Genomic DNA, 23372 nt, shown 5'->3' with positions numbered 1-23372 from the left:
TCAGGCCTATCGGGCCGGGCCGGGCCCGGCCCGGTCCCGCTGCCCGCCTCGTCCCCGCCGCCGCCCCCCGGGCGCACGGCGGCGGAGCGCGGTCGGGGGAGGGCCGGGGCCAGGAAATGAGGCAGGAAGCCGGGGCGGCCGAGAGGAAGGTAACGGCGCTTCCCTCCCCGCCCCGGCTCGCTGGCCGCCCTTCTCCCCCGCCGGCGGCCGGGCCTGGCTGCCTGTCCCGACGCGGGCCGGCCCCGACCCGCCGGGCTGAGGCTCCCGCCCCGCTGCTGGGGCCGGCGGGGCTGGAAGGGCGGCGGCCGGAGGCCTGGAGTGCCCCTGCCCGAGCGGGCCGGGGTCGGGCCCGGGCTCGGCCCCAGCCCCGCGGCCCCGGCCCGCTTCGGCCGTCTCCGAGGGATTACGTGCCGCAGGTACCGCCAGCACTTTGCCCGGCTCTTTGGGGGCCAAAAAAAAAAAAAAAAAAAAAGGGCTTGAAGGGGGTTTGGGAAGGTGCAAAAAAAATAGTAGGGGAAGGAGGTAACGGTGTGAGGAGGGAGCTGGGGGGTGCGGAAAGGCGGGGCGGGGGGGTATGACAGATGCTCTTGCCTCCCCCCCCCCCCCCCCCAAAAGAAAAAAAAAATGGAGAGGAGTCTGTGCGGTACCCCAGCCCCTCGGCGCTGGGGATGCTGTGCCGCCTGCCCCAGATGAGCTGGTCCATCTTTTCTGGCAGTTTTCTGGGTTCTGAAATGCAGGGCTTGCCCTTGGTCCCGAAGACCCCTCTTTGTCTGGGTTGGGGCAGGAGGGGATGGATAACCTGGTGCTCCTGTGTGATTGCCCAAAACCCCGGGGGCTCTTGGCACGGGGTCCCGGGGCAGTGTGGTTTCTTGTAGTTAGGTATGACCAGTGCTCAGTCATATTGCAGAATGTGGTACATAGCTACACGGAGTCTATAAACAGATGCACGAGCTCACGTATGTACTCAAATTTGCTAGATTTTCCACCATTAGGAGTTACTTTCCAACACCTTGGACTTGCACAGCTCTGAGCTGTTAAACTTGTGTCTGTGTCTAAAATCATCTCATCATCCACGTCTGTATGCACATCTGCTCATTTACATTATTATCATGAGGCACATTATCTTCTGTAATGGTATAATGATTTGAGCCGTGGCTGCCAGCCATCCCCTGTACGTGCATTTTTACTGCATGTGCAGTGTATCTACCATAATCGGATGCACAGCCTGTCTCAGGCACTGACCGCACAGAGCAGCGACTACAACAAGATCCTAATGATCTCTTTCTTTTCCACCTGGAAAGGTAGCTCCACTTTAAGCCAGGAGGATGCTTTCCTATCTGTCTGGCTTTCCTCTCCATCCCTCATTCCTTTACTCCACAGGAATGTTTCTGGGTATTTTTTTTTTTTTTTCCTCCTGTGCAGTAACAGAAATCAGGCCAGCCAGGGAGGAGGAGGCAGAGAGCTATTTCAGGGAGCTGCTGTTATCTGCTCTATGTTAATCCCCTGGCTGGGTGGGGGGAAGGTTTTCCCTGAGTGCTTTACTGGGAGGGCATATATTAAACATTGAAAAGCAAAGAGAGGAAGAAGAGGATTAGAGGGAGAGAGAGGAAGCTGGCTGCTGGTTTTACTTGGGTTATCCATCTGCTCTGCTTTTATGGATGCAACAGCGTGAGCAGTCTCACTTGGGGGTTTTTTGTGTGGTTTTTTTTTCCTTCCTTCCTTTCTCCACCCCTTTCTCTCTCCCTCTCAGATATCTGTGAATCGAGGTCCTTTTGCATCACCATTATCCAGGAGCACTGGAATTCCCCTCACTCCCCTTCCTCCCAGTTTCACCTCCTGCTGTAGCTGAGCTGTTGAGATAATGGAGCTCAGGACTGTGGTAGCCACCGTGGAAAGCGGGGAGCAAGACACAGTTCTCAAGGTGCTTCAGATCTACAACCAGGAGGTGAGTGAGCATCAAACCTCTGCCTGACGTCAGCTGCTGCTGTTTACAAGCCTGGAAGCAGGTTGGCCATGTTGTGGATTTCTGCGCCATCCGGCTGTCCCCAGTCTATCTCCTCTGAGCGCATCTGTTTGCGTGTTACTGCCATAAAAATGTTACAGACTGCTTCAGCTTTTACTTTTAGATGGTTTATTGCTTGTTTTTTTGCTAGGAAGCAGCTAAGCAGCCTCTCTTTATCTTCCTTCCTTTGTATACTGGAAGTAAAGCATGTAGAAGGGATTATTATTATTATTATTATTATCCAGATCCCAGGTAAAACCTGGCAGGGAAGTAAACATCAGTGTGAAGACCAAGTAGGAGGAGCTTTTATGTTAAGGCAAGGTTTGAAGGTAATAAAACTGAGGTGTGGGGAGGAGCTGCAGGTGAAATGGTTGTTGTGATTTGCAAGTAAAAGATCGTTAGAGGTGGACAGGGATGGGCTGCTGGAACTTGATACGGGTGCCTGATCTGAAACCTGACAATAAGAAGTAAATAATGAATATAGAATGTAAAAAAAAAAAAAAAAAAGGTTGGGAAGTAGCTGTGGAAGCATTTCTAGCCTTAAAGTGGCAATAGATTATCTGTGGGGGTAATTCCCTTTTGAAATAGACTCTGGTTGTCAGGGAAATTTCCTTCAGAGGGTTTCCACCAGGGTAGGGCTGGCCCTGCAGATCTCCGTGACTCATTCTGCACCACTGAGTAGGTGGGAAGCCAGTGGGGAAAACCTGTGAATATTTTGCATGAGTGTGCAACTACTTCCAGCAGTCAGTTTTGAAACGGGGGAGATACTAGCTAAGAAGAAGCCTGTCCCTATTAAAGACAGTCCATGGGATTAACATCACCTACAGCAAGTGTAATGCTGGAGAAATTAGGAGTGCAAACAGAGTTTGATGTGTAACCAGCTTGAGGCATCAAACTACAATATTTTCTGTCGAATTCCTCCATCTGGATGCTTTATCGATGTATCAGGAAACTTGTAAGAGTGTCAGTGGTTTTGCTAGCCCATCTAGAAGAAATGGAGCAATCAAAGAGGATTATGAAACTGCAAATAAACTAAGCAACTTCCTTGCTTCATTTTTACTGTAAAAATTGATGGTACTGTATCCTTTTTCTGGGGATGTATTTTAATGCATTGTTGCATACGCAGCCAATTTTTGATTGCCAGGAATAAACCACAGCTAAAGCAAAGCCACAGGTATGGCAAAATTATACACAAATGAGATTACAGGAGCCCGCAAAGAGGATGTGATGGGAAAAGAACAAGTGGCATGGTTGTCTGGACAGCACATTGGTTCCAGGACTGAACTGCCAGTTCCTCATAATGTGGCGCAACAGCCCGTGCGTGGATCAGCTCACAGTGCTAAAGCACAAGAGGGCAGCCCCTGGCACAGTACTGCAGGAGTACAGCTGTCCTGCCTCCACACCTGAGGTTTCTCAAGTGGCGGGTCAGCATTGCTTTGTCCGTCACGGCTTGTTCTAGGCTGGAAAGACCAAAGCCATCCCTGGGATCTTGGTGACTATGACACAGTTAATTTGCAAACTGTATCTTTTGCTTTAAGCAGACAGAAGTTGGCAGCATGTAAAAAAGGCAGTGAACAGCACAGGAGACTACATTTGCAGAGTGAGCAAGTCAGGGAACACCTGCAATCTCCAAAAGCTCAGTGCAGTCAGTCCTGAGCTTTGCTGGGCAGGAAATCAGGTAGAGTTAGACAATTGGACAACTCGTAAGGTGATAAATACATTGGGAGATGAGCTCAGCTGTTCAGACCTATGGGTGAGATATCCATGAATTGTGATCACTCAAGAGAAGTGTAAGTCCAAGCTACAGAATGATTGATTGTGGTAAGACTAATTACCATTATTGAGCAGCTCCATAAGTGTAACCAGTGTAACTCAGTAAAAGGTGACAGTGAGTGCTGAGAAAATGATGGGAGAATTATGATACAATTATATTTGCATATCTCTATATGTAAATCTAACTCTATACATATATAATTAGTGTTTTATAAATTTTAAATATTTTCATTCTCAAAGCTTGGACCAAGTGCTCTCTTGGTGTAAATGAAGATTGTATCATTTACTGGAACGTGCTACTTTTCACCAGGGTGCCTGTGATCTCCTGTGCTAGTTCATTGGAAGCAGATGTAGCCAGAAAGGAGACTATCCATCGAAGAACAGCCAGAATAGTGAGAAACACAGAAATGTTTCCCATGAGCAAAGACCAGGACTGTTGATTAAGGGACATGATGGAGGTGTAGAGATCAGGTCTCGTGTGTTTAAAGAACATGACCTGAATAACCACAATGATCTGTTCAGAAGTAACAAGAAGAAGGTACTTTCTTTAGGTCAGGAAAAGGAACAATAAATATCAAGGGGAGAAATGGGTTGGCACAGCTTGGTGGTGTCTCTGAGCAGAGGAATTACTGGCTATTACGGGATATTTGGATTGTGATGAGTACCCACTTTACTGCTGCAGTATTTAAAAATAAATCCATCCGTCAGATGGGCAGAGCTTTGGCCTATGGCATTCAGCCTCCACTGTAGAGCCAGTGGAAGAGGGCAATGGGTAGTACTCATCACAGATGTTTTTCAAGGGTGAAAGAGAAAGAGGGGCCTGCAGAATAGCGGGGACCTCGGTCAAGGAAAGCACTTCAGACCTCATGGCATGGTCCATCTCTGTGCTTTTCAAACCAGATTCATTCCCCCTACTTGTGAAGCACAGAGTTGGAATTGCCTAGGTAGGAACAGTGTTGGAAAGAAAAGGCAGGACTGAAGCAAAAAAACCTCAGTGGCAGTGAATTTTTCCTTTTGTCATGTTCCTCAGGAGCTTGTGCTGCTTCTTACAAACCCTACGAATACTATAGACCTCTGTAAGTGCTGTGGCACCCTTGCCATGCTGATTCTGTGCCTCTGTGCTGGTGGGGACTCTTCTTGAGAAGATGTGCTTGCTTTTGCAGTATGTTTTTAGACCTGCTGCTTTCCAGCTGAATGACCCTCCTCTGGCTGGTGAAACAATTTTGTGGATTTTTAACCTATTACTTATTTTGATTGATTTTGTTTTGCCCCCCCAGAAATCTCAGTGCTTCACCTTTGACGATGAGGAGCGGGAAGAGAGGAAGGTAGGCACATTCTTTGCTTTCTTCCTCTAGTTGGGTGCATAAATCTGCTGCTGCTCTGTACTCGTGTCCAGCAGGGCTTGTTGGTGGCAGCTCCTACAGGGAAAGAAATGAGTGGTTTTTTTCATTAACGTGGTTAGGGAATGGTGTGCTCAGAGCATCTGGTTCCAGTTTTTCCATCAGTAGTTGGTGTTTTAGGATAAAGCTCAGCATCCTTCCAGCACTAGCAAACCCTTTGGGTTCTGTGATGCATATAGTCTCAGCGATGGGTGTATAAAAAGTGTGATACTTTGTGTTTTGTGGCATGAGTCTGCTAGGCAAAGATCATAGCAACATGCAAACCTTTAGAGGGTAAGTGTGTTTGCTGTGAGTCAGCTGCAGGATTTGACTGAGGCTGTATATTAACAGATACTTAAGCTGGCGTAATCTGGCACTCTATGGAAAGAAACGCTCCTGCCTGTTCATTTCTACTCTTGCAGCTCTTTCATGCCAGGGCAGACCTTTGCATGGCTGCACGTGGCTGGTGGGCTGATCTGCCTAAAGAATTAACTTTTTTTTTTCCTGGATTATTTTCCAGCTGGATTGGTTTTGTGGTCCAGTTCATTGTGCTAATGCCTGGGTTAGCACAGCAAGTGTGGACCAGGCAGCCAGGGTGGAGAACGGGACCTCTTTTGTCTGTGCCATTGCCAGCTAATGCTAGCATGAGATTTTTCCAGGTACAGCCTGATGTGTAGGATGGGATCTCACAAGATCTGAGCTCTTTGCCTTGCACTGACTTGCTGTTTGAGCTGGGACAGTCACACAGGCTGTGAATTCAGGCACAGCCTTGGGGTGCTCCACTTTTGGGGTGTAGTCATGAAATATTAATTGAGCATCACCACCTAGTTCCTGGTGCTCAGTTCTTCGGAAGGTTTAGCCCTGGGCACAGTCTCTGAATCTCTTTAACTTGAGTCAGAGGCTTTGGTTACTTATGACTGTATCTTTAATTCCTGTGCCTCTGTCTCCTTGTATGGAAGAAGAGGAATGACTGTACTTTCTCACTTCTTAAGGGCGTGACTGTGGGGCATACTTCCTGAGTTAAAGTTTGTTCAGCTTCCTGTTAAGGACTAAAATTCATTCTTTCTTAATTCCTTCCCTCAGTCCTTTTATTATTATGAAGTAAACTGATTAGGCTGTGTTAAGCCAATTACACTGGGTGATAGCAAACCTTGTAGTCTTGGATTCCTTTGCTCTTGTAATACACATGGAAAGACATGTGCTTTGATATGGTGTCATGTTAGAGAAATCTAGTGAGATCTTACCTCACCAAGGTGTGAATGTCTATGCAGTGGATTACTGGTGTAATGTGAAGTGCTGCTGCACAAGGTTCAAACCAAGCTGTGCTTGGTTGTGTGAAGCATTACTTTTGCTCTTGTACTCTTCTGTTGCTTGCTGTCACATACAATGCTGTTATCCACAAGGGTTAGATTTACAGCTCTTGTGAATTGGTGTTAGTGGAGCTCTGCCAGTCTGTACCTACTGAGGATCTGGGCTAGTAGGTCTCCAGACAGCACTGAGGTTTAGGGAGGTACTACTTATTTGAATCTCCTGAGGTCTTTTCACCTCCTTTTCCTAGGGCGTCACATGCTCTTTTCACCTCGTTTAGGTCCTTTTACCTTCCCTTGGTGATTTTCTGACACATCTCTCAACCTTTTCAGTCTGTTTCTGGAGCACCCAAAGCAGATGCCTCTCTAATCTTAAGGCTCTGGGCAGGAATAGAGAACTGCTGTTGAGTTGGTTGCTGCTCTGCAGTGAAGCTGTAAGGGATGTTTTTGTCCTGCCCTCTTTGCTTAATGCAGCTGTCAAGTAAACTGTGTTAGCCTGAACTGTCCTAACTGGATGAAGCTAAAATATGCAGTAGTAGCAGTTGCCTGTTCATATTCTCCCTTTACATCTGATCTGCTCTCCCAGCCGTTCTTTGTTTCTTGCTGGGTGTCCTTGCTCGAACTGAGTCAGGATCAGATGCTGGAGCCATACGCTTCCCGAGTGCTGCTGAGCGCACACCTGAACCAGAGCCGTTAGCAGGCCCATGTCTAGATGACGCTTCCATTTTCCAGGGCAGAGCATTACAGGGTTGGGGGGGAGCACTGTGAAGTGTCAGTGCATGAGGCATTACTTGTTTCCAACTGAACAGAAAATGGCCCAGCTGCTGATCAAGTTCCTGGAAAGAGAGCTGCAGCCGTCCTGCCAGGTCACATGTTTGGAAAGCATCCGCATCCTGTCCCGGGACAAATACTGCCTTGACCCTTTCACCACCAAGGAAGGCTTGAAGACCCTCTCCAGGCATGCTGGCATTGATTACTCAGAGGAGCTCATCCGGGAGGTCCCAGACTTGGATGTAATCCTGGAATCCCTCAAATGTCTCTGCAACATTGTCTTCAGCAGCCCTAGGGCACAGGAGCTGACAGCTGAAGCCCGGTTGGTGGTGGGCCTGGCCAAGCGCATCAAACTGTACAACGAGAGGAGCCTTCCACATGAGGTCAAGTTCTTTGACCTGCGTCTCCTGTTCCTGCTGACGGCGCTGAGGGTGGACATCCGGCAGCAGCTAGCCCAAGAGCTCAGGGGCATCAGCCTGATGACAGATACCCTGGAGCTGACCCTTGGTGTAAAGTGGATGGACCCCTACGAAGTTGCCACCGAGGAGGGAATTCTCCCACCTTTGCCTCGGCAGGAGACAGAGCGAGCCATGGAGATCCTGAAAGTGCTCTTCAATATCACCTTTGATTCCAGCAAGAGGGAGGTGGATGAGGTAAGCCCTCTGGGTGTCCCACTCCACTGCATTTGCAGGTCTCTGGGCTGTGGTTTGACTACTGTTTTTCTCCTCTGCTTGCATTTCCTCATATTACGTACTGGCACTCATGCAGCCTGTGGGTGCGTGTAAGGGTAGCAAGAGACTCGTGTGTCTGGATCTTCCTCCCTAGAGCACTGCCTCTATCCACTGCATTACTAACCCTTAAGACTTTTAGAGCATTACAATTTAAAAGTTGGTTTTTTTCCTTCTTAATGACATGATCCGTTGTGCAAGTGGCAGAGCGTGGCCCCTAGATAACTTGCTTCTGAGTGTGGCCTGGTAGTCTTTCACCTTCTGGACAAGGTCAAAGGAAGGTATGATGAAGAACATCTCTGGCTAATCCATGGGCCTGTTTTGGGGCCTCTTCCAGCCCTTGACTCAGTGTTGTAGAGTGAGGGGAAAGGTACTGGGCAGCAGGAAGACTGTGTTGACCTCAAAAGGAGAATCAGAAAGTTACTTCCACTTAAAGACCCTGTTGTCATGCTGCTGGAGGGAGGGATGGGACTGTGGGCTGCAGGGGCAGCAGACTCTGGGATGTGGAGGATCCCCTTTCCTGATCAAGATTTTAATTTTCTGTTTTGGGGCCAGGAAGATGCTGCTTTGTACCGGCACTTGGGTGCCCTCCTGCGCCACTGCCTCATGATCTCTGCTGATGGAGAGGACCGGACAGAGGAGTTCCACAGGTCTTTGTTAGATAACTAGGTCATGATCTTCACTAGAAACAGGTCTCCCCAAGGCAGATCCTGCCTGACCTTGGCATTAACATCCTCTGCTTGTTTGGTGATTGCTAAGGTTGCTGCTGACAAGCAGGCATCTTTGGTTTGGTCTGCAGGTTCCTCATGCTGCTAGAACTCAGAAATAGCCTTGCCCTTCCTGCAGTTAAATTATATGTGCTAATGCCCCAGCCTCCCAGCCTGCAGGAGGAAGTGTTTTCTCCAAGCCTGCCTGACCCCGAGGGCCATATTTGATATCCTGCCTCAGGCCTTCTCAGCAGTGCCACCCACTTCAGTGGGCAACTTGCCAGAACAGATGTTTGGTACTCTAATTAAAGAGTCCATGAGATGGCCTTAATTAACTGTCTGTCTCTTGAGCCATGCTGAGAAATTGCCTGTGTCACATTGCTCAGCATTATTGGTGCAGGGGTGTCAGCTGTGAGCAGGTGACACCATCCTGTCCCCAAGAAAACTATAGTCAAAGGAAACGTAAGGAATGCATTGATCATCAAGGTGAGGAGTGATGCAGCAGGAGACCCTGGAGAAAGGCCTTTGGCCACCCAGATTGGTCCTACTTGACCTCTGTATCAAGATCCATGGTTTCTCAGTTGTCAATGAAATCTCTTTGGACTCCCAGTAAATAGTTCAACTACCCAAAAAGCAGTTTAATTGACTCCCTTTTAGTGGTGTGAGGAGCTTGGGTTGCAGTCTAAAGACAACTTGGATGTCAGGGTCCTCGCACTCCTGGAAGTTAGTAACGAACCTTCACTTCTGCATAGCTGCAGAACTGTGAACAAAGATCCATGACTATGTGTTCACTTCTCTTCTCTTTTATACGTTTAGTCATACGGTTAACCTTTTGGGCAACCTGCCCCTGAAATGTCTGGATGTCCTCCTGACCCCGAAAGTCCGGCCAGGCTCGCTTGAGTACATGGGTGTCAACATGGATGCAGTCAGCATCCTGCTGGATTTTCTAGAGCGACGCCTTGACAGGGTGAGTTGCGAGGCTGCTGTGTGAGTTCGTCACTGCTCATTTTCACAAGTTCACTGCAGGGCACCTTTCCTTCAGCCTACATTCAGCCTTGAAAAGCCCAGTGCCAACACCACAGGAGCACCAGCAAGGCATGGTTAATTTGGAGATAACCCTTTATAGAAGGGGCAGTTTTTAGCAGAGGCAAAGCTTATGGTTGGTAGGACTAAACCAGCATCTGTCAACTGGGAAGATGACTGCATTGTTGCTTTATGGACTCAAGGTAGTGAGATTGTTTCAACAGTAGATGATTAGCTGGGCGATTGAAATGTCAGTTCTCTGTTTCACTCAACTCAGTAGTGATCCAGTGGGCAGCTTCTGGAAGCCTGAATTTGCATTATTTTCAAGCTGGCTGTGTCTTTCAGTCTCTGGAGTTATTCCAAAGGGCCTCCAAATTTTACCACTGCACTTCTCTACTCTGGATGCCCTAAACAAGTATTTCTAGCACTGCTGTGCCACAGAACAGGGCTTGGAAAACCATGCAGTTTGAGCAGTGATGAAACACTGAAATTCCTGTACCAGAGGCTGGAAAGCTTCAGCATCCATCTGTTTTCCCGACAGTCTGTACTTCACCACAAGCCAAGCAGGTTGAGCTTGGTGTGACTAACGTGTTGTTTGTTTTGTGGACACTTTTGCAGGGACACAAGCTGAAGGAGAGTTTGACCCCTGTGCTGAACCTGCTGACTGAGAGTGCCCGAGTCCACCGCCAGACAAGGAAGTTCCTGAAGGCGAAGGTACGCTGTAGTTCAGCCAAAGGTTGAATGGTGCTGCACTGAGCAGAGAGGAGAATAGCAAACCACCTGGTTATTGCTGTCCTCCAGACAGAGACCTCCTCTATCTATCTGCTAGGTTCTGATATATGAGTGGTTGAGGCCCTTGGTACCCACAGTATTTTTTCCACATCTCCCACGTTCTATGGATTTATTAGTTTTAGCTGATTTGTAAAATGCACATATGTTTTCCCCTGTCTGACCTGCCATTGCTGTTCCAGCTCCACTGATCACTCCTCACTGTGGCCTTGTAGGTGCTGCCTCCACTCCGGGACGTGAGGAATCGGCCAGAGGTGGGGAACTCGTTGCGGAACAAGCTGGTGCGTTTGATGACCCACATCGACACTGATGTGAAGCACTGCGCAGCAGAGTTCCTCTTCGTGCTCTGCAAGGAGAGCGGTGAGTTGCAGGGACTTGTTGTGGTATTTGGTGACAGGGAGTCATGGAGCTTGGCCTCTGGGCAAGCCAGAGAGCGTGGGATGGGTGACCCTCTGCAGCCAACCGGAACTTCTGTCTTCCCTGGGGCCAGATACACTGGGTAGGGAAAAGTGGAGAGTGTCCAAGTGCTCTGTGGGAAGGAGTTGCTGTCTCTCCTGCCAGTGGTGAGTGAAAAGCTCTGCTGGAGGACACCCTAACACCCTGGAGACAACCTGGCCTGCATTTGGACCCCCACCCTGTGGGTGTTGTCCCTGCTGTTCCTGGTGCATAGTGTGGGAGCACTGCTCCCTGTCAGAGTTCAAAGAAGCATTGGCATTTCTGGGTCTCCATGGCCTTGTACCGATCTTGCTATTGGGGCACACAAGAGCAGATGGGGCTGGAGAGGCAGAAGGGGAAGCACAGAATGGTCTCTCTCCCCTTCTTCCTGCAGTGTCACGGTTTGTGAAGTACACGGGCTACGGGAATGCAGCTGGGCTCCTGGCAGCACGAGGCCTCATGGCTGGTGGTCGGGAAGAGGGAGAGTACTCAGAAGATGAAGACACAGACACTGAGGAGTATAAAGAGGCAAAGCCCAAGTAAAGAAGTCTGCTCCCCCTCTATAGCACCCCTCTTCCTACACCTTCTTCCCACTCCTGCTCTGTCCCTTTCTTCATCTGCCTCCCTGCCATCTCCCTTGTCCTGCTCTTTCACATGCATATTTCATTCTGCATTACTTAGCAGTTTCACCCTTACCTTTGTCCTGTTCCACCCTCTCTACCTGTTCCTTGGCCTCCATGGCCAAGCTGCTCATGGCATGGGTGGTCACCAGTGCATATATTGGGTCCCTACAGCTGGGCACAGGCTCTAGAGTAAAGTGGGTTCCTTCAGCTGCAGCCCATTCTGCACCAGACCTGTTCATGGTGTGCATGTGGCAGTATATCTCTTTCTAATCCATATCTTATACCCTTTCTTGGCATCCGCACATCTCAGTACAGTGGCAGGCTTTTACTCTGCGCTGGGATAAGGGTAGTCCCTTCCTGTAGCAGGGTTGGAAGTGCCAATTACTCCTCTCCATCTCCAGAGTCCTGTGCTGCTGGAATGAGCTGGTTTTTTGTGGGGTTTTGGGTGGTTTCTTTTTCTTTCCCTGCTAGTGGATGGTGGTAACTTGAGGGTGAGGGATGTGCAGAGAGAGCTCAAGGACTGTGCTCAGCTGTAGGTCCCATACTTCCTAGCATCCTGTTCAATGTGGTCTACAGGTTGGGTTTTGGTTTTTTTTTTTCCATTACCTTTTTGCCTCCTGACTTAAGGAGAGGGAATAAGTGTCATCTGCCCTTGTGCACCTGGTTTAAAACTGCACTGTGGAATTGGCAGGATGGGGATGTTGCTCACACCAGAGAAATGTGAGGGATTTGTAACAGGACAACTGGGCATAGGACATACAGAAGGATGTCAGAAGCACTATGTTGCACTGCGATAGCACTTGGGGCTAATGAGACGAGCAGCAATGACAACCAGCCTTGCTGTTGTGTTCCTCTGCTCAGTAGAGACAAAGAAGGTTTTTAAACAGCCCTGTTTTCACTCCTCTGCTTTGTCCCTTATTTGCCTTGGCCTCACTGTTCTTCTTGCAGCATTAACCCTGTGACGGGACGTGTTGAGGAGAAACTACCCAACCCTATGGAAGGGATGACTGAAGAGCAGAAGGAATATGAAGCCATGAAGTTAGTCAACATGTTTGACAAATTATCTAGGTACGAGAAAATTGTGTGTATTCACGTCTGCATTAGCACCTGCGTGTCTGTGATTTACATTTATCAGAGGCCTTTCTTTGAATGTATTCCCAAGGCCACCACTAACTGAAGGGATATAAGAGAGAGTAGGGGAGTACATGGGGAACTATTTCCTTAAGCTGGGCCCCATTATGTGGGGAAGGCACTGCAAGTCCCACACACCTCTCTGGCATGATGCTATATTGTGAAATTCCTCTATGTGCCTCTACTGTGTTTCCAAGCACCCGCTGCCTCACCAGGTTTGGCCAGGTGCTTAGTGAAAACAGCTGCTCAGTAGGAAGCAGCATTTTGGGGACAGATGGCAGCCGGTGCCACCAGTCCCTTTCCCTGCAGGAGTGCTTTCTCCAGTCATCTTTCATCCATCATTAATAGGTGCCACAGAGGAACCCAGAGTGCCAGCTGAGTTCAGACCACTCCCAAGGGTGGGAGGGAAAAGGGCAGTGCATTTAATCCATGTATTTCCGTTGTGTGTTGGAGGGAGAGGAACGCTGATGCCAGTGCTAGTTTTCCTCTGGCAATCCTGTACCACACGGAACAGGACCCTAAAATTGAGCCTATTCCGGGGAACCTGAGAATAGCAACACTTGTGGATTGTGCTTCCAGCCATTGCCTCACCATGCTGGAGGTTTTTTGGCTAGAACTGTCCCCCACTTCTAAAAAGGGATTCTTAGTGGTGGCCTGGGGTTGTTCTGGGCTGCCTACAGGCAGTTTCCACAAGCCCTGCATTTCTGCTGTAGTACTTATCTGTTCCTGTGTTGTCTGCTGCAAATTTGTTACCTTCCTGCCTCTCCTCCCTGGCTGCAGAGAGCAAGTCATCCAGCCCATGGGCATCACACCAAGTGGCAACCTGGCCCCCATGGAGAATGCCATCCGCGACATGGCTGACGAGAGGTCGTCGTCCGACTCAGACCTGGGACTGGACTGATCCAGACCTCTCACCCCCAACCTCTGAGAGCTGGGGACCCTCCATCCGCTCTCCCTCCAGAACTGGTGCTGCACCTAGAGGCTAGTACTGGGCCAGGACTCTCCCTGTGGGATCTGGATCCAGCCTGGACCCCTCACAGTCCACAGCAAGGAACACCTCCTGCCTCCTTCCCAGCTCCATAACCACCTCACCTTCCCGAGGGTCTTCATGGTCTGGCTCCACCTTGGTCTCTTCTGTCAGCACCCTTGAGGATTTCATACTCCAAATTGCTTCCAGGACTTTCCAGTAGGATTTTTTTTAAATACATGATGCTTGGGAAGAAAGGGGGAGTGGGGAAATCTTTGTCACACCATCAGGGTTCAGCAATCTGCAGAACATCTTGCGTATGTGCCAATGTTTGCGTGGCCACTTGTCAGCACGTGTGTCGCTGTGCGTGGCTACGTGTGGCTGGCCCTATGCAGGGGGAGCCACTCCCCGGGAACGCAGGTGGGAAGATGGGACTGCAGGAGAGGCATGTGAGCGGTTATTCATGGTAGTTCTTGGGGATCGGTGTCTGCAGGGTGTCTCAGCATAGTGCATCCATTTCATCAGCAGGTAGCTGTAGATGTGTGCGCTGTGTGTGCGCGGCTGTGAGCATGATGGTGTCTGTGTAAAAACAGGAGTGTGTGGACTTACGAGTGTGTACGTGAGTGCAGAGGGGAGTAGCAGTGTGCGCACTGTGGGGAGGCAAGTAAAGCCTTTGTGTGAAGCTTCCAGCATTCCCATCGGCCACAGGGGAGAAACGTGCAGGTGACTGCCAGGAACACTCTGATAGTCAGTCTCTGGCACTGTGCAATGTTCCTGTTACCATGGGGTTTAGTTTTTGCATTAGCCTTTCCCCATCTCACACTTTCCAAATGAAAGGCTGAAATCTGTGCTTTGTCTGCTGTGTCCTCATCTGCTTTGGCTTTCCCACAGGTCCACTGCTGTTTGCACCCAGGGGCTGGTGTTGGTCCTGTCCTTTGCTGTGGCTTAGATTTGTCTTTTTTTTGTTTGTTTGTTTTTTTTCTTTTTAAAGAAATTTGTTTTAAAGAAAATCTTCCAGTTTGCCTCATGTACCAGAGTTCCAAAACTTACTATCACAAGTAGGAATGCAAAAGTGATGCTAGAATAAAGAAAACCTGATTAATGGGTGCATGGCAGTGATTCATTGAATGTGATATTTCTTTACTGGCTCAGACCCATCTTTGGCTTTTTCTGACTAGCACATGGTTCTACTCTGATCACCCTGAACTTTACAGTTTTATTTGGGAGGTAAAATTGTAGCATTAAGCTCTGGCTAAGCCAGAACCTTTCCCTGTGCCACAACCACCAAGTATAACCAAAAGGATCATCCCAAGGTTTAAAGTAAGCGTTGAAGCATGAGGATTGCAAAACAATCTTAGCTTGACCTCTCAGGCCTCACAATATGCAGTTGTTTACAGGACTGTTCCTCATCTCCTTTACAAATGCTCCCTAATGGTTGAAAATTGTGCACACCAGCTCTGTCTTCTGTCTGTGCAATAGGGATTTGCTGCTCAGCCTTTGCAGGACGCAAGCCAGCCTCGATGATCGTTTGGTTGCATGGGTCTGCTGAGGTTTCTGACTCCCTGCAAGGCAGTGAGTGCAGTGGGGCTGGGGCTCTGGTGGGGAGGCAGGATGGGCTGGCCAGGCTCTGTAACAGGGCACTGCATCAGGCATCCAGGACATCTGGGTCCGGGGAGGCTGCAGATGTGCAGCGGGGGCGAGCAGAGTGTTTGCAAGTGTTCCTGCCTGTGTATTTTTAGAAGTTAGTGCTTGTTTTCTGAAGACGGTTTCTATGACATGGAAAGCTGAAGGCATGCTTCATTTAGTTTAGTTCTTCAGTGATTAAGAATTTTTTAGTAGTTGTGATTAAAGTTCCAGGCTCTCCCAAGGGTATACAATATTTATGTAAAACTGACCCACTAAGATTTACAGATGGGCTTCTGTCAATGAGAATAGCTTCAGTGTATCGCAGTTGGAGTTTTTAGGCCAAGTGTATCTCTCCTCTTCAATTAACTAGCAAAAAACCCCACTGCAGACCTTCTGTGTGAAAATGCAGACCTCTGATCTCTTCCCAGCTGTTAAAGCTTTCTGAAGCTTTCTATGCAAGACTGAGGGGTATTTTTAATGCAATGCTTCTGATATTGTTGTATTCTAATTTTCTATTGTGCTTAAAACCCTGCCTTGGAACTGACAGGCCCTGCTTTGAAAAGCCCCGGTGCAGGGGCTGAACTTGGCACAAGGTGCTTCTGGAGTAAGGGTTTATAAACAGGGTACGATTTAGAAACAACATGTCACCACCGTTTTCAGTGTGAAGCAATGTGCCATGAGGCTTCTGGTGTTCTGCAAAGTGAGAGAACAACCCTTCTGATTTTCCTGAGGCTGTGCATTCAAATACATCTGCTGGGCCAGTCCCGGCTGTGAGGAGGAACACACAGATATATTTGAATTGTGCATTTGGATAAACAAGTCTGCTTGTCTGAATGAGAACTTGTTCAAACCTTTCTTCAAGGAAGCAGCTAGGACACCAAGCGCCAAACTCTCTGTTCCTGTAGCATTAGTAGTAGATGTGCCAGGCTTCTGTGGGGTCCCTGGAGCTAGTCTGATTTATAGCAGGTGTTAGGTCCAAACACTCCCAATTATCTAAATAGATAGCCATAAGACAGTGCGTTGAGGCTCTAGCTTTGCCCTGGGAAGAGCTTTTGGGCATAGAAATCCTTAACAGGGTTCCAGTGTTGTGTTAGTAAGACGCAGCTGAGTGCTCTAATGCTTTTATTCCCTTCGCTTGGGTTTTCTGCAGTTTAGCACTAACCATAACAAAATGGTAGCATAAAAGGCTTTGCATTTTGTTGTGCTTGTTTAGAGCTGGTACTGATCTGGGATTGCCTCTAGAACAGCTGGTGTGATAAACAGATGGGTCAGCCAGGGACTTCAACCCCCACAGCCAAATTTGGGTGCTGGGGTGATGAAATTTATGCCCTGTTGCAGTGAAGAGGCTCTGCTACACCTGTGATATGCAAAGTACATCTGCTAGGGCACATTTGGGGAAGAGCCAGGACAACGCTGCAGTGCTCTGATACTGTCTTTCCCTGGGACAGTCTTTAGAGGGAGGAAAGGCACTTGTGTAAGGTTAAAAAGAAAAGTAATAAAAAAGTAGGTGAAAGGAGTGGTGTTGGTGGTGGGGACAGAATGTGTTCAAACAATAGGGAAGGTGTGAAGTTTTCAGAAAAACCCTCAGGTGACATCAGCAAAAGAATTAGAACTCTTTTTATTGTTAAATAATTAACACTGCACTGATTCAAAACTCTTCCAGCAGCTTGAGCTGGCATTCTTGAACAGGAATGGGAGGCAGGCCCCCCCATGACAGCATTTCTCCCCTGATTAGCAGAGATTTCCTCTGAAACATAAACACTACAAGTCTGCAGCAGCTGAAAGATCATGACTAAGAGAAGAGTATCTGAGGAGGAGCTGTGAAAGGAGTTGGTAGATGCTCAGTCTGGTGGGGGGAGCTGGAAGACTCACTCCAGACTGTCCTGCCTTAAGGCCTGACCTTCATGGCGTTTTCAACTCCTGCTCCTTGAAAACCAGGCCCTCTGAGGGTCTCTGAGGTTGGATGGCTCAAAAGAGGGAGACCCAGACGGCAAGCTGCATATGCATAGCTTGTCTGACATGCTGGTATGAGCCATGAGCTCCTGGCTGCTTACTGGTGAAGCTCTTGTGGCTGGATATCATCACATGGTGTGCTGATGGGGTGACAGCCGGAGCAGCGGAAGAGGAAGGTCTCTCTTAGTGGGTGCTGAAATAAGCTAAGACAGGAGGGAACAGTGTGCTCAGTGGCTACATCAACTGTTCTGAAGTCTCAGGTAGGAAAGCCTTCATGTGCAGAACCAATTTGCAGCTTGGCATGCGGGCTTCACTCCCTTCAGCTTCATGGGTGAGGGCCTCTCTGCTCTGTTTCCAGGCTGGCTGGATTGAGCCACCAGTATCCCCTCCTCCCAAGTGTGCCAGTTCTGTGTGGATTTGCTGCTGCAGAGCTGGATGGACTCTTCCACAGCTCCCTGCCATGATCTCTTTCTCTGCCCGTGCTGGGCATGACAACATCTCCTTTTCAAGGTGAACATTGCTCTTCAGCAGCAGGGCATCAGCTGTCCTATTTGTCTTTTGCAACCAGCTAAAAAGAGAAAGACCACACAGTGTTTGCTAGGGTGTTTCAAACCTTCCAGCTCCTGCTAGCTCAGCCAGCAATGCTTCCTAGCACCAAAATCCTAGAGCAAAGAGGAGTTTGTTTTTCCTGCTTTAACACATTTGCACCAGCTTTATCCATCAGTGATTTAGAGCAGCACAAGCATTAAACCAAGGGCTGTTTGATCTCATACAAATGCAAAATGGCTCAGAGTGAAAAATCAAAAACCTGACCAAAAGACTAGTAATTCCTGTTCACCCCTACCCTGTAACCTGATGAAAGTAAGAACAACCTGAATGTTAAAATTGGAATCCTGAAGCCAGATTTTCTCTTGGGTCAAAGAAGTCATGTACGGACAACTGGCTTCTTGCTATGGTGAGTTGGCAGAGCCCTACTGTAGACAACGGAACTGTGCTCATTTGCACAAGCGGAAGAGCTGGCCCAGCCCACAAGTTACAACTTCTGCTTAAATTAAAAAAAAAAACAAACCCCAAACCACAAAACCCCCAAACATTTAAAAAGTGTTTGATGCCAAATGTGGAAAAAAATCTTCCCAACAGGTCTAAAATAATGTAGCAACATTAGCACTAAACTCAAAAGTAATTAAGAACTTGTTCTCATACACTTTCTCACTTCTGAAGATCTCAGAAGATTACAGAAGAAGAATAGCACAGGGAAATAAATGATCAGTGAGGGGAAAAAAAGTGAAGTCTAGTTAACAATTTAACGGTGTCAGGTGGAACAAGTACCCTCACTCCTGCCTGTGGCTTGCTGTTTGTCGCATGTCTGGCCACTGCAGCACCTTGTTCGGCCTTGGACATAGCACAATTAGAGCCACCCTTTTGTTACTGCTATTACTTATTTCTCACAATGACCAGAAAAAAACACTAGAAATGAAACAAAAGCAATTAAGTGAATGTACAGAAAGAGGTAAGCTCTGCTATGGTGATGCTTAGCTCAGCTCCTTAGCCTGGTTCAGCAATTATTCTCCTTAATGTGCCATTAACAGCATCACAGGCTCAGGCTCAGCCAGGGAAAAAGCTGCATAAAAACCAAGGCATGAACAGCAGCTTTGGCACCCGGGAGCATGCTCCACTGTGTGCCTGTGTGCTCAGGGGAGTTTTCCAGTCTCCTCGCATGCATCTGAGGGAAGCATTGCCTGAAGAAGAGAATGCCTGTGTTTTGTGTTGCTTAAGTGCAAAGGTGAGTCCTTTGCTGACCTAAAAGATTGTACTGGATTAATTTGATACAGATGACACAGGATTTTCTGGTTGGTCACTTCCAGCTCCAGGAAACTGTACCTTCATCTATAGGGCTTTTTCAGTGTGTTTGGGAACAAATCAGATGAAATTAACAGAAAGCTTTTCACTAGTTGAGTGGGTCACTGCTTGAAGAAGCCCTAAAGTGTTCTCAGTCAACCCAAAGCCCAGCGTTTTCCATATTCTTCCTATTTCATCTGAGGCCAGCAGATCCGCATCCTCCCCTTCTGTGCCACTGAAACATTCAGCAACACAGCACTCTGCTCTGTGGTGCCTTCACCATGAAATAGCACTGAGGTTTGGTTTGTTTTTTTTAAAACCTCTTTGCCCTCTTCTGTTGTCCTTTTCTCTGAATACAGACTGCAAGCGTGGCAATGTCTGTGGTGCAAGCCTAACCCCAGCAAGCATGAACCTGCTCCCCCCAGAATAACCCCAGCACAAGGAACAAAGAGACAGGGAGGGAAACAGGGCTCTGAGCCCCTTCCCACCTTTTCTTTTTCCTTCTGAATTAGTGTTTGCATCTCTTCATTCCAGTCCAGCAGCTCCACCAGCTTCTTGACCCCACTGACCACGTCCCCCAGCTGGGCTACGTCATTGTAGCGTTGCTGCCAGGCAAAGGGTCCTACAAGATCTCGGTTGATCAGGACACGGGGAACGGAGCTGCGAACAGCTCCTGCCAGGCTGGCAAAGGGCTCCACCTAAAGGAAGGCAACCCGAAGGAGCAGAGAGAGACGGTCACCCCGCTGAGGGGCACTGTGGGCATGAATTCGCTGCTCACTAAGCTTGGAACTGCTGTGTTTAACGTTCTCCCACTGTGGGCTAAGCTACCCCAGCTTTGAACAGGTTATGGATGTCACCAGTTATCCGGTGGCCCTTCCTCAGGTAGCCGCAAAACTTGTCTCTTGCTCTCCAGGTGCCCACTTTTTATCAGGAGCACAGAAGATTTTCAGAGGGTCTCTCAGAGTGCATGCACCCTATTTCTTACCATGCCACCTCAAATTTTACCTTGATAACCCAGTTTCTTGCCTTCTCTTCTAAACCCTTTCTCTCCTCCAGAGTCTCCTCCGGCCCTCTTTTCCCTGTGCCTTTTTCCCCTTGTCAGTGGGGGGTTTCCCTTAGTCCCAGACCTCCAGGGATGTTCCAATGATGAAAAGCAGGTCTGCCATGGGGAAGTCTGTCACATGCAGGAAGAAGCGCTGTGGGAGCTCCTCGCCAAAGAACACAATGTCAGGCTTGATGACTCCAGTGCAGACGGGACAGTGAGGGACCTTGTCTGCCATGACGTCCCCCTGAAGCAAGAGCACCCAACACCACTTGTTACAGGGCAATGCATACCTGCACAAGGCACAGTCAGAACCACAACATATTCTCACAGCGACATCCAGCCCCAAGTGTGGTCCCCTCCAATAAAACCTCTTGGCCCTGAGGGCAAAATAACAGGCCCGCAACAGGTTCTCCTCCTTGTGTTAATTTATGTGTCAATGCTCAACTGTGACCACTCACCCTGAAGTCCTCTCCTGGGAACTTCCTTCGACAGACTGTACAAGTGGCAGTGGCAAAGGTGCCATGGGCTTCCACCAGTTTATCGGGAGGGATCCCAGCAACTGGAACACAGCGCGTGGAAGAGGACCATCTCAGTGTGAGGTGACTGAACCATAAACTCCACATTCACTGGGCATTTCCCCAGTCCTGCCTCCTATTCTGCTTCTCACCCTCATCTCTTCCTGGCATTCTGCTGCTGAGAAATGGGGAAGAAAAAACTCACCTCTCTCCAGCCCGTCAATGTTCTGGGTATAGAGGCGCAGGAGGAGCCCTTTGTCATGCAGGAGTCTCAGGAAATAGTGGGCGTAATTGGGTCTGTAGTTGCCAGGGTAGAGCTCCTTGGCCAAAGTGAAAAAGGGCTTAGGGTTGACAAAGAAATACATCAGTTCAAAGATTGCTTCTGGGTAAGGGATGTTGTACTGCTCAAGGTTACTGTAGAGGCCGCTCCCTGGGGACCTGCAAAGAGAGGAGAGGGGGGGCTGGCAGTTGAATGCAGGAAGAGATGTCACCCACCACAGAGCCAGACCAAGACGTGACAGAGCAGACAGCGAGGTCCTTGGGTTCTCTCTGGCTGCTTTGTGCTGTCCGTTGTGTGTCAAGAGAGCAGCTGAAACTACCTCTGCACAGAAGGAGAACCTGCCTCACATTCCTGTTCTGCTGCCACCCCACGTTCTCCCAGCTGTAGGGGTGTGCCTGTGGTTGGAGGAAGGGAAGGGCCACGCTGGTACGCTGTGAGGACCATGCTCTCTTCCGGCTGGAGTGTCTTGAGCCTGCACCACAGCCACATTGGCTCTTCTCTGGTGGCCAAGGTGGTGCAGTGAGGGCAGCCACAGAATCAAGTAACAGGCATGACTTAACCATCCTGAAGACTTGGGCCAAGGAATGACCCAGAGTCCAACAGGTGATGCCAGCCTGCCTTTGGCTGGAGAAGGAGGATCAGCAGGCACAGAAACTCCTGTGCCTAGTCTAACCTGGCACAGATAAACAAAATGGAGGGGTGAGAGGAGTAGCAGGCACCAGCACTATCTAAGCTGAAGATCTTGGCCGTCCCAGGACTGAAAAGGGACAAATGAAATGATGGAGGCATTACCTAAAATCCGGGATGCCACTGGGGGTGCTGATCCCAGCGCCAGCCATCACCACCACTCGACGACACTCCTTCTTCCGAATTAGCTCTGCCACATCCTGCAGGGTGAGCTTCTGCTTCCCACCATTGTCTCCCCATCCGCCCACTCCTAAAATGGCTCTGGCAGCAGCAGACAAAGAGAAGGGCCTGGTCCCTTGGATCCTGCTCGGAAGAGAGAAAGCACAACAGGTAGCGTACTGACAGTGACATCAGCTGAAAACTGCGCAGGGGGAGAAAACCACCCCAAGAATTTTGCAGAAAGCTCTTCAATTGGCAGGACTGTGTGCTAGTACTTAATGAGGAGAAAGCTTAACTGTTAGTCTAATCCATACCCCAGGAGCAGATGCTTTCCATTGCGCTTTCTTACGCAGATCTAAAAATACCAAACCACTGGTACCCCTAGGAGAGGGTTTGTTTTGGACATGGGGTGGACATAGGGCTGTGCGAACAGCAGCACTGGGTGTCATTAGTCAATTTACACTGCTCGTGGCGTACGGAAAACTCTTTTCTGTGTCCCGAGTTTCAAGAAGGTTCTAACAGGGTGATGCGGTCACCCTGGGACAACGCTGCCCAGGTTAGCACTGACATTTTCATTTCTCTATTTCCCCCAAGGGCTCTGCCTTGAGAGAGTTCCACGTGTAAATGGCAAATGCCTGAAGGAATCATGGGTGAGTGCTATGCGCAGATGGGGCTGAGAACAGTCATTATCATCTCAAGGAACAGCTTCTCCCCAGACAATTAGTGCTTGCTGGTGCAGGACATTATGAGCAGTCCAGAGAAGGCGTGGGAATGCGAAGAGCCAAGAGAGAGCTGCTGGATCTTGGCAATCCGCAAACAGCGATTACCGAGCTGTGTTGACCGTGGCCTCGGTGCGGTGGACACTGTCTTCACAAGGACACAGCTCTGCCTTGTTGGACCAGGTTCCCGGGGAGCTAGACTGGCAATCTGGCAAACACTAGTGTTTCTCTGACAAATCTCTCTACCCTCGAGCTCCCAGGCCAGCTCTGGCTCACAGAGAAGGCAACCTGCCTGCCCATTTAGACAGGAGAGGTGTCGTCCTCCATGCCATGCCTCCATCCTAACGGTACCGCTTCCTCCCCTTCGGCGACGCAGAGCCCTGGGGGGCATCAGCCACCAGCACCGGCTGTGAGGCGACGGGCCCTACCTCCGCGCTCCGGAGCCGGCCGCCCCCTCGCTGTCCCCAGAGCGAAGGGAGAGCCGGGCCAGGCCCCCCGGGCCGCCGCCATCCCCGGGGCCGCGCTCCCACAGCCTCCTCCACGCTGCAAGAAAGCAGAGAGCTGGTGAACCGCGACGGGGGACGGCTGACGCCGGGGCCTCCCCTCAGGCCGCTCCCGCCCCTCACGGGCCTCACCCGCCGCCAGGAGCCCGCCGCCGCGCCGAGCCCCCCGCTCCATGGCCGGGGCCGGGGCCGCGCTCCCCGCCGGGCCTCCGCAGCGGCGCTACCGCAATGCCCCGAGTAGGCGCGCCCGCCTCTCCGGCAGGGACGCGGCCTCAGGCCTCCCCCGCCCGCACCGCCTCCGTTTTTTGGGCCGTGTCGGGGATTTTTGGGGAGTTTGTTTGGGGAGGGAGGGCGAAGGCCGGGGGCGAGGCGTTGCCATGGCTACCGGGGGGGCGGCGGGGGAGCGGTCGC

General features: G+C 49.7%; 2 protein-coding genes across 7 annotated transcripts; one reads left to right on the top strand and one right to left on the bottom strand.

Annotated features, from left to right (window-relative positions):
- Nucleotides 1-14741, top strand: RIC8A (RIC8 guanine nucleotide exchange factor A). Of its 2 annotated transcripts, none has more exons than XM_069804436.1 (11): nt 1-149; nt 1751-1945; nt 5053-5100; nt 7271-7885; nt 8516-8610; nt 9484-9634; nt 10309-10404; nt 10695-10839; nt 11309-11453; nt 12486-12605; nt 13449-14741. In XM_069804436.1, exons 2-11 carry the CDS (start codon nt 1862-1864, stop codon nt 13567-13569), a joined length of 1620 nt encoding a protein of 539 aa, XP_069660537.1. In that variant the 5' UTR covers nt 1-149; nt 1751-1861; the 3' UTR covers nt 13570-14741. The 2 variants fall into 2 exon arrangements, with proteins under 2 accessions (XP_069660537.1, XP_069660536.1); XM_069804435.1 differs by lacking the exon at nt 1-149 and adding an exon at nt 259-416.
- A 2119-nt stretch (nt 14742-16860) lies between these two features.
- Nucleotides 16861-23273, bottom strand: SIRT3 (sirtuin 3). Of its 5 annotated transcripts, none has more exons than XM_069804439.1 (8): nt 23094-23273; nt 22887-23001; nt 21686-21886; nt 20819-21051; nt 20557-20657; nt 20181-20342; nt 19542-19751; nt 16861-17782 (listed from the first exon to the last, which is right to left on the bottom strand). In XM_069804439.1, exons 1-8 carry the CDS (start codon nt 23134-23136, stop codon nt 17762-17764), a joined length of 1086 nt encoding a protein of 361 aa, XP_069660540.1. In that variant the 5' UTR covers nt 23137-23273; the 3' UTR covers nt 16861-17761. The 5 variants fall into 5 exon arrangements, with proteins under 5 accessions (XP_069660540.1, XP_069660541.1, XP_069660542.1 ...); XM_069804440.1 differs by having other exon boundaries at nt 21686-21883; XM_069804441.1 differs by lacking the exon at nt 19542-19751.
- Nucleotides 23274-23372: the final 99 nt, after the last annotated feature.

This window comes from Haliaeetus albicilla, chromosome 16 (assembly GCF_947461875.1).
Source record: "Haliaeetus albicilla chromosome 16, bHalAlb1.1, whole genome shotgun sequence".
Taxonomy (NCBI): Eukaryota; Metazoa; Chordata; class Aves; order Accipitriformes; family Accipitridae; genus Haliaeetus; species Haliaeetus albicilla.
This window is presented reverse-complemented; position numbering and strand designations above follow the sequence as displayed.

What these genes read in the sequence shown, in the direction of transcription:
- RIC8A (XM_069804436.1), top strand. Translation starts at nt 1,862, where the DNA reads ATGGAGCTCAGGACTGTGGTAGCCACCGTGGAAAGCGGGGAGCAAGAC. An exon ending in AGGAGCGGGAAGAGAGGAAG is followed by an intron (nt 5,101 to 7,270) that starts GTAGGCACATTC and finishes CCAACTGAACAG; the next exon opens with AAAATGGCCCAGCTGCTGAT. An exon ending in TATAAAGAGGCAAAGCCCAA is followed by an intron (nt 11,454 to 12,485) that starts GTAAAGAAGTCT and finishes TTCTTCTTGCAG; the next exon opens with CATTAACCCTGTGACGGGAC.
- SIRT3 (XM_069804439.1), bottom strand. Translation starts at nt 23,136, where the DNA reads ATGGAGCGGGGGGCTCGGCGCGGCGGCGGGCTCCTGGCGGCGG. An exon ending in AGTGGCATCCCGGATTTTAG is followed by an intron (nt 21,052 to 21,685) that starts GTAATGCCTCCA and finishes CTCTCTTTGCAG; the next exon opens with GTCCCCAGGGAGCGGCCTCT. An exon ending in TTCAGAAGGAAAAAGAAAAG is followed by an intron (nt 17,783 to 19,541) that starts GTGGGAAGGGGC and finishes TTCTCTTTTTAG; the next exon opens with CTGGTTGCAAAAGACAAATA.